Source organism: Sander lucioperca, chromosome 17, assembly GCF_008315115.2.
Source record: "Sander lucioperca isolate FBNREF2018 chromosome 17, SLUC_FBN_1.2, whole genome shotgun sequence".
Taxonomy (NCBI): domain Eukaryota; kingdom Metazoa; phylum Chordata; class Actinopteri; order Perciformes; family Percidae; genus Sander; species Sander lucioperca.
Window position 1 is genome coordinate 1,611,023 of NC_050189.1, and position 15,000 is coordinate 1,626,022.

Consider the following 15,000-nt stretch of genomic DNA (forward strand, 5'->3'; position numbering starts at 1 on the left):
TTGTAGTAGCCTTGCATTGCCAACTGTATCTCCACAGCGCTGTGGAGTAAGGTCTGGCTACACCCCAGATGTATTCTGGGATAGGAGAAAAAAACACTCAGTGGAACATTTGCACCTCGCAAAAAAAATGCCACGTACAATATTAAATGATGTTAACTGTTGACACAATACAGTAACGTGAGCTATTTAAATTAGCTGATACATGGTTAAACCTCATTGGCTCTTACCAGTGTATCATTGTGTGTACTTCGTCCACAGCAATCCCACCAATCTGTCCCAAAATGTCCCAGTTAGAGAGGAAATGCTGTAAACATATTCTTTGTAAATCTTTACAATCATTCACAGAAAGAACCAAGCAGGTCTGCCTTGTTGCACCATCCGAATTTTCTTTTCAGAGCGTAGCTTGCTAGTTTGTTGTTTCCCAAAGAGCAAGGTGAGGGACAAATGTACTTCCGTTGATCCAGACTTGTTTATAGTGATAATAGTGTTTGCTGACTTTATTGTACGCATGTCACATAATACATTTTAGTGGTTTTAAGACAAACAAGTAAACACTCTATTGGAGACACGCTTATTGTTTCCTGCTTTTGGCTACTTTGGGGCAGTGCAACAAGCTGTAAACTCAATATTGACCCTGGCAACATGGGAACATTAGCAAGTATTTGTCATGTACCCTAAACCCTATTCTTGACCTCATAAAACTACTTTTGAAGCCAAATCACATTGAAAACCTTTACAATTTAGAAAGTATTGAAACACCCTTCTCCAGATGCACCTGGTCTGGTTGGTTTTGGTTGGGTACAAACATAATCTACGCATGGACTGTGTCCAGGTAATTCTACTGTCACATGACTCTTTCCTTTTTGCACTAAGGATGGGACATGCATTAGGATTGCTGTGCTGATTATAGTTAATTGTAGTTGAAATGACTGATTGGACCAACTGGCCATTGTTAGAATGAATTGTTAAGAATTGTAACCCACTTGTTTGCTGTTGGAGTAATTCTCATTAAAATTCATTTTAAGTATGTGAAATATTTACAACTGGAATAAGGACCATTGACATCAAGTGTGTAAGCATGGAAAAAACAATTATTTCATAATCCAGTCAACCACAGCTGATTTGCCTCCTGCTCTCTCTACAGTAGTTACCCATGTCTCTCTATCCACCGTCTCATCCAAATTTGTCATTTTCCTCTGTGTATTTGCTTTTTTTGTGCTCACTGCAGCATAAATTAGCTACTCAAATGGTTTTGGATTGACGCATGTTTTGTTTTGGTACAGGAACACACAGGAATTTGGGGGTTTGATTAGCAATACAACTGTCAACAGTGTTGCAAGTTAGTTCCAAAATATACATACATATATACTAGTTACTGTCATTTAAGAGTAATTAGTTATATAACAATATTACTGTCTCCACTTTAACCCAAATAACAGCAGAAGTAGGCCCATGACTTGGCAGGTAGCTAGCTTGTGACTTTCACCATGGGATCAACGAAGTCTCATCTTTATCTAATTTAATTATAATTCATCATAATATTTTGTATTATTAATCTGACTCTGCAAAGTAACTAAAATTATAAAATTAATAGTGAAATAAAAAGTACGATAGGCCTACTTCACTCTGAATTGTAGTGGAGAAAAAGTATAAAGTAGAAGAATATGGAGGTAAGTATGGTATAGTTACTTTCCACCGCTGATAAAATGGAATCCTAATATTTACGTGTAGCAAGCCTAAACGTTAATTCCCGACATGTTTATATCTGTCAGTTGCGCGGAGACACTGCTGTCCGTGCTGACGTACCGTTACCTGTTGGGACACAGATGTTGTCCATACCGTTACCTGTTGGGACACAGATGTTGTCCATACCGTTACCTGTTGGGATACAGATGTTGTTCCTACGTTACCTGTTGGGACACAGCTGTTGTCCGTACCCTTACACAGATGTTGACCTCGCTTCAATGCAATGTAATAACTCCTGAAAATAATAATGGGAGTATGTTCATCCCACAAATGTAGAATCAGTCTCAGCAGTCATCTCAAACATCGAATTCCAGCAACAGGAAATAACGGTACTCTTTTACTCAAAGATTTTTTTTCTCTGGTGCCAAAATGTTTCGCGGAGTTGGTGAATTCTTAAAAAAACTAACACCACTTAATTTCAGCTTAAAATACATTGTAACTCGCGTTACTGAGATTGTAACAGGTATAATATTACCAAGATTTTATTAGTAATGCATTATGTTACTGCGTTAAAGGAAAAAGCAATACACTACTGTAATTGCGCTACTTTTGTAACGGTTACTCCCAACACTACCTGTCAACAGTGTGTGGTCTTGTGTATTTACTCATACTTTCCATATGTGCTCTCTTCCGACTGTCAGGAATGAAGGTCTGTGTGTGTTTGCTTATTATAAGTAATTATGTAAGGAGTGTCAAGTCTTAAATAATGTGGTCTGTTTGTCTTTCAGGTGGTATTATCATTCCTGACACTTTAACCTACAGTAAATCTAAAAGAGACTCTGAAAGAGTTACTGTAGCAGCTGTACAGATACAGTACCTTCTGTTACAATATGGCAAAGTGTCTAATCCACTTTCTTCTCTATTTCTGCAGGGAGATGGTGAATGCCTGGTTTGCAGAGCGCGTCCACTCCATCCAGACATCAGCCTCTAAAGAAAATCCTGCACAGCAGCGAGCCCACCAGTCCTCCACAGACTCCAGCCCCCAATCTGCCTCCACTATCCTCCCACCTAACATCAGCCTCCTTGACAACCGCTGCCCGTCCCCAGTCCCCAGCCCAGCCCCTGGCACCCCGACTCGCAAAATCTCCGCATCTGAGTTTGACCGCCCACTCAGACCCATCGTGGTTAAAGACTCTGAGGGCTCTCTGACGTTTCTGAGCGACGCTGACCGTGAAAGTGTCCCTCTGCGGGGCTCAGTGATGGGTGACGGTAGTGTTGGTGGGGGAGGTAATGGAGGTGGATGCAGCGGGGCAGGCAGTGGCAGCGGGGGGGACCGCTGCGCCAGGCTGCTGGAGCTGGTGAAGGACGTGTCAAGTCATCTGGATGTGACAGCACTCTGCCACAAGATCTTTCTCCACATCAATGAGCTGATCGCTGCAGACCGCTACTCACTCTTCCTGGTAGGAACGCAAAGGGCTGTGACTCAAACTATCATTCTAACTGCTTTACCTGGAGCACTGGGGTCAGCCACAGCAGCAGGAAGTAGGGCTGGGCAATATATCAATGTTATATTGACATCGATATATGTGGTAGATATCATCTTAGATTTTGGATATTGTAATATCGTGATATGACACAAGTGTTGTCTTTTCATGGTTTTAAAGGCTACCATTTTCTTCTACTTACCAGACTTACTAGCTGTTTTATTATTTGCCTTTACCCACTTAGTCATTGTATCCACATAATTGGTGATTATTTATCAACACTCTTGTATTTTCTGATAGCACCAAAAGTCAGCCCTACAATATCGCCGCAATATCGACATCAATGTATTTGCTCGAAAAAATATCCTGATATTTGATCTTCTCCATATCGCCCAGCTCTAGCAGGAAGTGAGCCATAACACTCTACAGTATATCTGGGTAATGGTGAAATATCTTTTTAAAAACTCATTCCAACCACCAACATGCTCACATCTCAGCTCTTACTCAAACTGCTAGTGTGAAAAGCTCCAGCTATTCAGATTCTGCAGTCTTATAGATTTGTTACCAAACAGTCTTCCAGACCAATGTGTTAGTGTATGGGCAGAAAGATGTGTCATTAGGTAGTGAATGTGAATTAATCAACTTGAACACATGTTTAACTTGCATAACTGCATTGAAAAACTATCCAGCTTTGGGGCCAAATGCAGAAGACCAGATGGCAGGTTGATAGAACTGAAAGCGAGCGTTAAAGCTATAGTGCGTAGTTTCTGTCTCCCCCATGAGGAATTCTAAGTAATGACAACAAAACTGTCGGTGCGTCCACATGTTACAAGCCTTCCGTGATCGCGCAGTTGCTAGTAACCAAGGAGGACGCAGAGGATTAAAAAAACATGATGGACTCTTCAGAAGAGGTCATTATCTTCACTTGAGTTTCTGCGGGCGACGTTGCTGGACGCCACAGTCTTCTGAACATAGTCATACTGTGAAATACAGAGAGAGTTGTGTGGAGCTGATAGTCTTAATTTGCTTTGTAGCAACTCATTTGGCAATGGCTGGAATGTAACGGACGTTCATTATTATAAAAAAGTTACGCACTAAAGCTTTAATAACAAAAAGCTGAATCCAAAAACAGGCAGGCAACAAAAGAAAATCCAGAAACAATACAAAGACAAAAACTAGAAGGAAACTACACACTAGGAAGATACACTGAGAGCCAGGAACAAACACAAGTCGACCCTGAAACAAGAGAACACCAAGACTTACATACATAAGGATGTGGGGGGTGGGGCGGGGGACACAACGCAGGAAGTAAATCATAACATGACACATCTGCCTTTTAACTCAGAATTCTGACTTTAAAGTCATAACTCAAATATATTTTTTCACATGTGGCCCTAATCCTCTTCCGTAGATGAGAGCAGAGTTTGCAGGTCAGAAAACCAAAGCAGTTAAAAAGTTCAAAGAAACTAAAAAAGTTCCATGGAGCTGAGGAGAACTGCAGAGTTGGGTGATATGGTCCTGTGGATTTGTCACTATGCGTGATGCCCTTTACATAACTCAGAGTCATTTGATCCATTGTCAATATAAAAATATGGATTAGTGCAGCTTCAGTTTACTTTGTACTACTTTTACGTTGTCTTATTTCTGTACAAAGGAATAACAAATCCTCTAGTTCTAGTTTCATTAGATTTGTTGTTGTGAGTAGTACTATTCTGGATTATCAACTTATTATCTTACATGAGATAAGATTCTTTTTTTCTGGAGGGGAACACAATTATCTATTTTCTTGTTTTAAATCCCTTGTGTGAGCCCATCCTGTGTGTATTTGGTCCCAGGTGGGCGAGGACAGCTCCAACAGGAAGTTCTTGGTCAGCCGTCTGTTTGACGTTGCGGAGGGATCCACGCTGGAGGAGTCCTCCAGTAGCTGCATTCGACTGGAGTGGAACAAAGGCATTGTGGGACACGTAGCCGCCACGGGACAACCGCTCAATATCAGGAACGCTTACGAGGTTAGGATTTCACACGATTGTGTCTCTCTTTTTTAACTTTACAGGGTCAGCGTGGATACTGGGGAAGCCTGTAAAGTGATGGTTTTCCGTCTGTTTTTTGTGTGTGTGTGGAACCAGGCCTGTGTTTTCTTTGGGCTTCCTTTGATGGTTCCTTCTGACAGAGCAAAGACTTCGGGGGGGGGGGGCAAAGAAGGGCAAGTAGGTCCTCTGGAGGATTCATCTTCACCACACACACACACACACACACACACACACACACACACACACACACACACACACACACACACACACACACACACACAGAGTTTCCGTGTACTTACCTTATGTGTGATCACGTTTCTACTCAATATCACTTTCCCACTTCAATCAATGATCAAACTGACCTGACTTTGAAATCCCTCAACAATGATATGGTTTATACCCTGTAGGCGCCACATACTATGTGTTGTTTATGGTCTCATTTATATTATTTATTGATTATTATATTGTGCACTTACTGTATATTGTAGGTGGTGGGCGTGTTCATCGCGGCTTGAGCGGAAGTGCTAACATTATATTTGTGAGCCTGGGAGTGAACACTTTCTGTTGACCGCCGCACTAACGCACTTATTTCGACTCACAAAGTAACTTTACATTTGGTAACTGCAGTACTAGTTGTATTTTACGTGTGGAGGAATACATAATTGTAATACAATCTTGAGCATGTCACAGTGTGTAAAGAAAGAGTGCAAAGAAAAAGGTTAAAATTGTGTTTTCAACCCTTTGTTGAAGAGAGAGCCCCATCTAGTGGGCTCAGAAAAAAGAGAAAATGGTTCACGAAGCTTCATTTGGCCATCACTAGTGTGTTTATGCATCGCTCAGTGTTTAGTCCCTCGCGGCGCACTTTGTTGGACTGCTTTCAGCCGCAACGTACCCCTATTCTACGGGGACTTATACTCCAGAACTATTTCTTGGCGAACAACAGCAGGGCAGATGAGTTACTGTTCATAATATTTATTAAAGGCATATTATGTTGTTAAACCATTCTGAATTAAGGTTTATGGTGCTGCAGAGACGTCCCAGCCTACAAGTCTTAAGAAGAATCTTTCTTTTTTAGAAACTAAAGAAAAAATATTTGTTTGGTACAGATCCCATTATAATCATTTAAATCTTTTAAATTTTAATATTTTCAATGAAAATGGGAATAACAGTACAAACATGATCATTCCTACCAATATTGAGAATCATATTGCAATCGCAATATCAGTCAAATAATCACAATTAGATATGTTCCTCATATCGTGCAGCCCTAGTTTAAATGAATGTGCATCTGATTTATTTGAAGATGGGATGGAAGGGACAGGAATGTACTGTATGTAGTGTGTGCGCATGTGTGTGTGTGTGTGTGTGTGTGTGTGTGTGTGTGCCTTCCTCTGGAAGAGTTATGAGTGTCTTCAAAAAGAAACAGATGTGTGCGTAACGTTTGTGTGTGTGGGTGGAAGAGAGAGAGAGAGAGAGAGAGAGAGAGAGAGAGAGAGAGAGAGAGAGAGAGAGAGAGAGAGAGGGAGGTAGAGAGTGGTAGAGAGAAGTATAGGGCTGTGATTTAATGCATGGGTTGAGTGTGTACTTGCATAAGTGACCTCATCTAAACTGTCAAATATGTCTTTCTCTACAATGAATTTCAATGTAAATGGCCTATACTCAGCAGATAACACTGCCAAAGATCAATCAAGACTCAATCTACCATAGCCTTATAGATTTATAATATTTCAAACTAAATTTCTTTGGACAAAGGAATTTCACAGTTCCACTTTTCCAATGTAAATGAACTCAGTGAAAAATATTTAAAGGTCCTATGACATGCTGCTTTTTGGATGCTTTTATATAGGCCTTAGTGGTCCCGGTGGTGCAGAATTACAGCCACTAGAGCCAGTCCCACAATGAGCTTTAGGCTGAATCCCAATCCTCCCCTTATCCCTTCCCCTTCCCCTTAACCCTTGTTGTGCGCGTTCACGTGAGAGCTAGTGCTGTCCCAATACTCGTCTTGATCGAGGGATAGGGCAAAGGGGAAGGGCCAGATGTCCCTTCCGACCAAGTAAGGACGCGAGCTCACTTGGAACAGCAAGGGCTATCCTGATTCATTGCGCAACAGGAAACATGGCTGCCAGGTCGACCAGAGAGATCCATAAATGTAAGTATTTTCGGCTTAAAGAATTGATTTAAAAATTACGACGGTCTTGTTTTGTGCTCTACACAGTCCTGTACATATATATTTGCAACCATATTTGTAATTGAAACGTTTTTAAAAATCGCTAGCTTGTTATGCTAACGCTAAAGTTAACGTTAATGTTAGCTACATTGCTTATTTGCACAACAGTCCCGCATTTCTCTGCCTTGAATGGACTCCATGCATGTCTACAGTGTTAACTAAACTCCATTAGCAGCGAATTTCGTTTGATATCAGTGCATAACACTACCGTCCTGTATCACACAGGGACGCTGGAGGAAAACCAACAGCTGATCCACTTTCTGAAAACGAGCAGAAGTTTCTGCGTTCATGTTGTAGCCATTCATTATTGTATTGGTACTGTATTATTGTAAACATGTGTAATTCATTCCTGTTCATGCACCTGTACATTGTTGTTGGTTATGATACAGGACACTAATGAAAGAAATGGGGTTGGAGGGAAAGGTTACTGGCCAACAGGCATCAGACTGGTCTGGAATTTCAGAATAACTTTAGTTTTTTGTTTGTTTGTGGTCTTGTGTGTCTTTTTTTAGTTTTATACATTTGAGTGCCTTCTTTATATGTGTGTGACATGTAAGTTATGGTTCTAATAGTTGATAATGGTTCTGTAATATAACATATTTTTATATAATGTTTTTGCCTGTAATGTTTACTTTATTGGGCAATAAAGACAGCTTTTTGTTAACAAAGAAAGTGTTTCTGAACATCAATGACATTCAAAACCATGATAACTGAAACAGATATACAACACACCATGCAGTGTGTATACAAATATGTATTGCAAACAGACCTAAGTATGTATGATGATGTAACCAAGTGGCGTCCCATTTCACAGGGGTATGTTTTCACCCCTACCCCTTACCCCTCGTTTTTCTAGGGCCAAGGGCTAGGGCCAAGGGCTAAGGGGTAGGGTAATAGAGAAATGGGATTCAGCCTTACTTAGGATGTGCCATTTCTGTGTCTGTAGCTTCAAATGCTATTGAGAAGGAGAGAGGGGGGGCAAGGTGGAGGGTGGGGATGTGGCCTTGACCAAACCATGATGGGTGGGCCAAATTCTCTGGGCGGGCAAAGCAGAGAAAGGGGAGGTAACTTTCAGAATCAGAATCAGAAATACTTTAATAATCCCAGGGGGAAATTATTTTTGTTATCAATCCAGGTATACAAACAACATATACAAACAACATATATTAGCCAGACTTTTAACATATATATTAAAAACAAATATACAGTAATAATATATAAAATATGAAATGTACAGTGTTAATGTGCAAATAGTGCAATAAAAAAGAGAAATGATTGTCAATGTTGAGATGATTATAGTGCAATAAAAAAGAGAAGTGATTGTCTATGTTTGAGATGATTACAGAGAGGGGGTGTTCGACTCTCCGAGGGATGCGTTGTAAAGTTTAATGACCACAGGCAGGAAGGATTTCCTGTGGCGCTCTGTGGTGCATCTGGGTGAGAGGAGTCTTTTGCTGAAGGTGCTCCTCTGCTGGGCCAGTGTGTCGTAGAGAGGGTGTGAGACATTAGCCAAGATGGACTGAAGCCTGGACAACATCCTCCTCTCAGCCACAGTCGTCAGTGTGTCCAGCTCCTCCCCCACGACATCACCAGCCCTCCTGATCAGTTTGTTCAGTCTGTTGGTGTCTGCGACCTTCATCCCACTGCCCCAGCATGAGACAGCGAAGAAGATAGCACTGGCCACGACGGACTGATAGAACATCCTCAGCATCGTCCGACAGATGTTAAAGGACCTCAGCCTCCTGAGGAAAGATCCACTACGAGCTCCTTCGTTTTTGTCACATTGAGCTGCAGATGGTTCAGCTCACTCCAAGTGACAAAGTTGCCCACAACACAACAAAAACTTCTGAAGGTGGCAGGACTCAGTGCGATAGCTGAAGTCCGAGGTGAAGAGGGTGAAGAGGAAGGGAGAGAGGACAGTCCCCTGTGGAGCCCCAGTGTTGCTGACCACCCTGTCAGACACACAGTTCTTTAGGCGTACGTACTGTGGTCTGCCCGTCAGGTAATCAACAATCCAGGACACGATGGGGGCCTCCACCTGCATCGCAGTCATTTTCTCACCCAGTAGAGCCGGACGGATGGTGTTGAAAGCACTGGAGAAGTCAAAGAACATGACTCTCACAGTGCTCGCAGGCTTGTCCAGATGAGTGTAGACTCTCTTCAGCAGATAGATGATGCTGTCCTCAACTCCCAGGCTGGGCTGGTAGGCGAACTGTAGTGGATCAGTGAAGGGCCTGACCATAGGCCTTAGCTGCTCCAGGACGAGCCTCTCGAAGGTCTTCATGATGTGGGACGTCAGAGCCACCGGCCTGTAGTCCTGAGGGCTGCTGGGACGCGGCGTCTTTGGCACAGGAACGAGGCAGGACGTCTTCCACAGCACGGGGACCCTCTGTAGGTGCAGGCTCAGGCTGAAGACTAGACTTAGTACTCCACACAGCTGGGGGGCACAGGCTTTAAGCACCCTCGGAAATACACCGTCTGGGCCAGCAGCTTTGCCGGAGTGGAGTCTTGTTAGCTGTCTTCTCACCAGGTCAGGCGTGAAGGACACTGTAGAGGTGACCGTGGGGGGAGGGGTGAGGTCCTCAGGTTGTCGAGGACATGGTGTAGAGCAGGGGGGAGGGGTGGAGTAGGAGGGTGTGAGTTGAGGTGGTGAGGTGCAGACAAAAGGTGCTTTCTGACTGGATAGTACTTGTACTTTTTAGAGGAAAAGTACACTTCTAAGCAGTTCTAAGAACTACTCTCCCCCAACATCTTTTTTCCGTTTGCATTCCCACTGACCAAGTGGCCATAGGGACTGGTAGGAGGGGTAAGGGAGTGACGCAAGCACGGCAACGGTCTTTATAGCATCGTCACTAGACCTTAGCGCCACATACAACAACAACAACAAAGCAGCATGGAGGAGGCCGTACATGGCCAGCAGTGCCTGCACCTCCGCATCAGTCCACTTTTCCGAGTTCCATATTCCGTCCATTCTCGTAGTAATTCACGTAATGTTTTGCTCAACACAGACGAGGCTTTATTATACTCGGAACAGACCCCGCCTCTGCCTGCTGCGCTGTGGACGTGTGGGTGTGTGTGTGACGGCTGCCGAGCCGCAGGACACGCTTGTGGAGTTTAATTCCGAAAAGACAGTTAACCACAGGTTCCCGTTAATGTTATGATGGACATGTGTTGTGATATTTAAACAAATGAACCGTCAACGGCGAAATAAAAGCCTCTTATTTACGAGAGCGGTCTGAGAGACCTCCATCTTACAGCGAGGTGTCTGAGCATGACTGGCCGAGCAACGAGCTAGAGGCCGGGGCAGGCGCCTGCTGGCTGTCGCCTGCTGGCTGTCGCCTCACTTCATGGAGGTTCTCAACTCCGAAAACGTTGTCAAATTGTCAATTCGGCATTAATTTTTGCAAGACTGCCTATATTCGAAATCTAAACAGTTTGTGAATTGAACAAAGTGAATTTAATGATTGAAAATGAATGAATGATGAAAATTGTTAAAAATGTCCCGTTGTTGGTTGTTGCTCTGTCTGCAAGTTCCGAGTTGGCAGTGTGCGTGACTTATAAGTTCGACCAATCAAGTACAACGAGGAAAAGGGAAAAAGGAAAAGACCCTGCTCTGAAGTAGGAGCTAAAAAAGTACGCTACTGAGGCCAGAGGAACTTAAAAATCCCCAAATTTTTCCTGTCGGAACACGACGAAAAAAGTGTTCTAGGAACGTTTAGTTCTAAGAACTGTACAAATCCCTCCGGTAGGAAAGCCCCTAAAGGGTCTGTAAGGAGGAGGAGTAGGAGGAGGTAAAGTGGCAGTTATTGTTGGGCAGCCAGCAGCAGAGACTTGTGGGGAATGGGCCGCAGTATCAAACCTATTGAAAAAAATGTATGTAGTCCGTGATGCACTCTGTGAGCTCTCTTCACCAGAGGCACATAGCAGGGTTTGAGCTGAACCAGGTTGTGATCTGACCTGCCAAGAGGGGGGAGAGAAGAGGAGGTGTATGCTTCCTTAATGCTAGCATACATCAGGTCCGAGTCCCTATCTTCTCTGGTAGGACAGCACACATATTGTTTGAACGTCAGCAGAACTCTATCCATAGTGACGTGGTTAAAGTCTCCCGACATGATGATGAGGGCACTGGGGTGTTGAGTCTGTGGTTTGGAGATGGTGGTGTGAATGATGCTGCAGGCAGATGTTGGGTTTGCAGAGGGAGGGATGTACACGACAACAATGATGACATGTGGGATCTCTCTAGGCAGATGGTATTGACGGAGTCCAACGGCCAGCAGTTCAACATCCGGTCTACAGAGCTGTTCTTTAATCGTGATATGACCGGGATAACACCATCTGCTGTTTACTAGAACAGCAAGCCCCCCGCCTTTCCGCTTACCGCTCTCGGTGCAATCCCGGTCCGCCCGGACAGTGTGGAAGCCATCCACGGAGACGTTCTGGTCCGTAATGTCCCTGTGCAGCCATGTCTCCGTGAAACACATCAGACTGCACTCACGGTACTCTGGGTGGCTCCGCGTTAGCGCCGTTAGCTCGTCCATTTTGTTGCTAAGGGACCGTACATTTCCCATAACAACAGAGAATCTTCTCCTCTCCATACGCCCGTCCCGTCTCGACCCTCCTCTATTCCCCCGACGTTGCTTCCCTCCTCTGCGTCCCCGGTGTGTTTTTCTCCAGAGTTCGGGTGGTATATTAGCTGGTCTGGTCACAATGCCGGCCGGCATTAGAGCGATCAGCTGTACTCCGGAGTAAACAAAGGCAGCATGTCCCGGTGAAAGCGGCATTGATAAAAACAACACTAAGAAAGCACCAAAACTCTCCAAAGCAACCTCGTTAGAGAGGGCAGGACTTCACAGAGTTAAAGTGATAAAACAAGAACGAACAAAAGAGAATGAAAGTTAAAAAAAAGTTAAAAAAGCGAACTCAAAAGCTGGAGCAGGTAACAGGCAGCATGCAGCTTTCACGCATGCGCACTAACGACGTCACTTATGACGTCATAAGGAGGAGATTCCAGATCGGCCCATCTGAGTATTCATTTTCTCAAAGGCAGAGCAGGATACCCAGGGCTCGGTTTACACCTATCACCATTTCTAGCCACTGGGGGACCATAGGCAGGCTGGGGGAACTCACATTAATGTTAAAAAAAATCATAAAGTGATATTTTCATGCCATGGGACCTTTAAGGGGTTTTCTGTTCTGTGTTTGAACTTGACTGTGCAGAAGTGCACCAGTAGCAGTTACGGTGCATTCAGACCGAATAAAGCGATCCGGTGATTCGCTGCAGGGTGGTGCAGTGGGAGGAGTCTCACTGAAACGGCCCATCTGTGTGACGTCCTGTTGTGTTCTTTAACCCCCCAATGTAGCACAAGGAGACTTTATATTTCACTATTACTGTTTTCCATCAGATGGTTTTTAGATCTCGGCGTTTCCGAGCACACATGAAGGCAGCGTCATATCCCGGAGAAAGAGAGAAAGAAAAGAGACGGAGGGACTGAGGAAACAGTCAGCTGTTCCACAAACTCCTGGGCAGTTCAGAGCTTGTGTTTGGTGTTTTAAAACCTTCTTGTGGCAGAGAAAGAGGCAGTGATGTTTCCTGTTTCCTGTATGGGACTCTCACACCGCCTCAAAACACACCCACAAGTCTGATCCACGCTTACATGATTGGCCACCACAGTGTGACGTGGGGTTGCGTTTCTCCAAAAGTTTTTTTGCGTGTCCCCTCTGCTGCAAACCCCACCACAGCCTAAACACACTACCCCCATTCAACATGGATGGAAAGGGCCACGTGCAGGCTGTCTGAATGAGGCCTTGAGCTATACAGTACCGGCTTGGTGTTGAGAAGTATCAGGAACTGAGGTTGATAGTCACCAAGAGATGCGCACATTAAAAGGTTGGTTCACCCAAACTGTGCTCTTTGGCTTATTCAGAGTAACAGGGACACAGCTTCTTAAAAGAGGTGTTACAGGGAATCTTTTTAATGTAATTTCTCAATGCTGTGAGCACCTTAAATTAAGGCAAAAATCTGAGACACTCAGATTTTTACCACATTTTATCTCTTAGTAATTTTGTCATATTACACAATGCATTTTGCATTATACGTTGTTATAAGTAGGACAAATATTCAGTCATCTTTAATGATGCACTGGCCCCTCAATGTCAATCTGATAATTGTGATTTCCATTGGATCAAAAGTACTGTCACTTGGCAGCCTGTTCATAGGCAAAATCGCAGGGGGTGGGGGGCAGGACCCACCCCATCTGAGGGTTGTCCCCCACTAAAAAAATATTAGAAAACAGCCTGTGTATTGTAAATAATGTAATAATATATCATTACAATAATTGTGTAAGTAGTAAAACAATACCAATGCGGCAGAAATTGCGTTTTAAGTTTAAAAACATCTTGAGCCCCCAGCCTTCTTCAGCCTCCCTTTTGTAGACTATTTTTTTTACTTCAAGTATACCCAATAATAATTATAATATAAGTTACTGTAGTGAGTTTGTGATTATTTGGCAAAAGATTTTGATTTATTTCTAAATGAAATCTACCTTGCTCTTGATCTCTGACTTGCTGCACCTGACACAACCACTAAGCTTTATGCACATTATTGCGTAATGACGTCACCAATACGCAAATGAGCGTATGACATCATCTAGCTACTTTTAGCGACTTTTGGAGCAAGTGCTAGCTACTTTCATTGTAGCTAGCACACACAGGGAGGCCTCGGAGAAGACCCAGGACTAGGTGGAGGGATTATATCTCCATCCTGGCCTGGGAACGCCTCGGGATCCCCCAGTCGGAGCTGGTTAAAGTGTTGGGTATACTGGCTAGCGACACTGTGGCTGGGACCTCCGTAGATCATGGCGCGCTCTACGAGCATGCACAGAGACATTTATGCTCAGCATTGTTCGTTGCAGTATTCTCCGAAACACCAGGGGACGGACAAACAAAATAATCTGTGAATAAGCAAGAAGTAGTAGAGAAGAAGAAGAGAGCCGAAGTAAAGGAAAGCAGGCTGCCTGGCAACAGTAAACACGTCCATGTTAAACACTGACGTACTGCCAAACCTTATATTTATCTACTCTAATCATTAACATGACTGTTGTTTATCTCCAAATCTAAATTACTCTCTACCTCTAACACTGTCAAGAACTCTTTCCATGAAGCCGTTTTTTAGATTTGACAAAACCATCTATCATGTTTTTCCACACTCTCCACCAACATACTTCTTCTCCCAGTTTGGTGTCTCTCTCTGACCACATATTTAAGGCTGTTTGACTCCCTGTGGTCTGTACATGAAGAATCATACAGATGTTTGACTCCCTGTGGTCTGTACATGAAGAATCATACAGATGTTTGACTCTCTGTGGTCAGTACATGAAGAATCATACAGATGTTTGACTCCCTGTGGTCTGTACATGAAGAATCATACAGATGTTTGACTCTGTGGTCAGTACATGAAGAATCATACAGATGTTTGACTCTGTGGTCTGTACATGAAGAATCATACAGATGTTTGACTCCCTGTGGTCTGTACATGAAGAATCATACAGATGTTTGACTCCCTGTGGTCTGTACA

At 43.6% G+C, this 15,000-nt stretch overlaps 1 protein-coding gene across 3 annotated transcripts in view; it reads left to right on the plus strand.

Moving 5' to 3' along the window:
- Positions 1 to 15,000, plus strand: part of pde5ab (phosphodiesterase 5A, cGMP-specific, b) — a 142,767-nt gene that overhangs the window by 36,933 nt on the left and 90,834 nt on the right. For all 3 annotated transcript variants that reach the window (XM_031299827.2, XM_031299825.2, XM_031299826.2), the window contains exons 2-3: positions 2,618 to 3,146; positions 5,006 to 5,179. In XM_031299827.2, the coding sequence (XP_031155687.1) occupies positions 2,618 to 3,146; positions 5,006 to 5,179 (703 nt within the window). The remainder of the gene's footprint in view (positions 1 to 2,617; positions 3,147 to 5,005; positions 5,180 to 15,000) is intronic.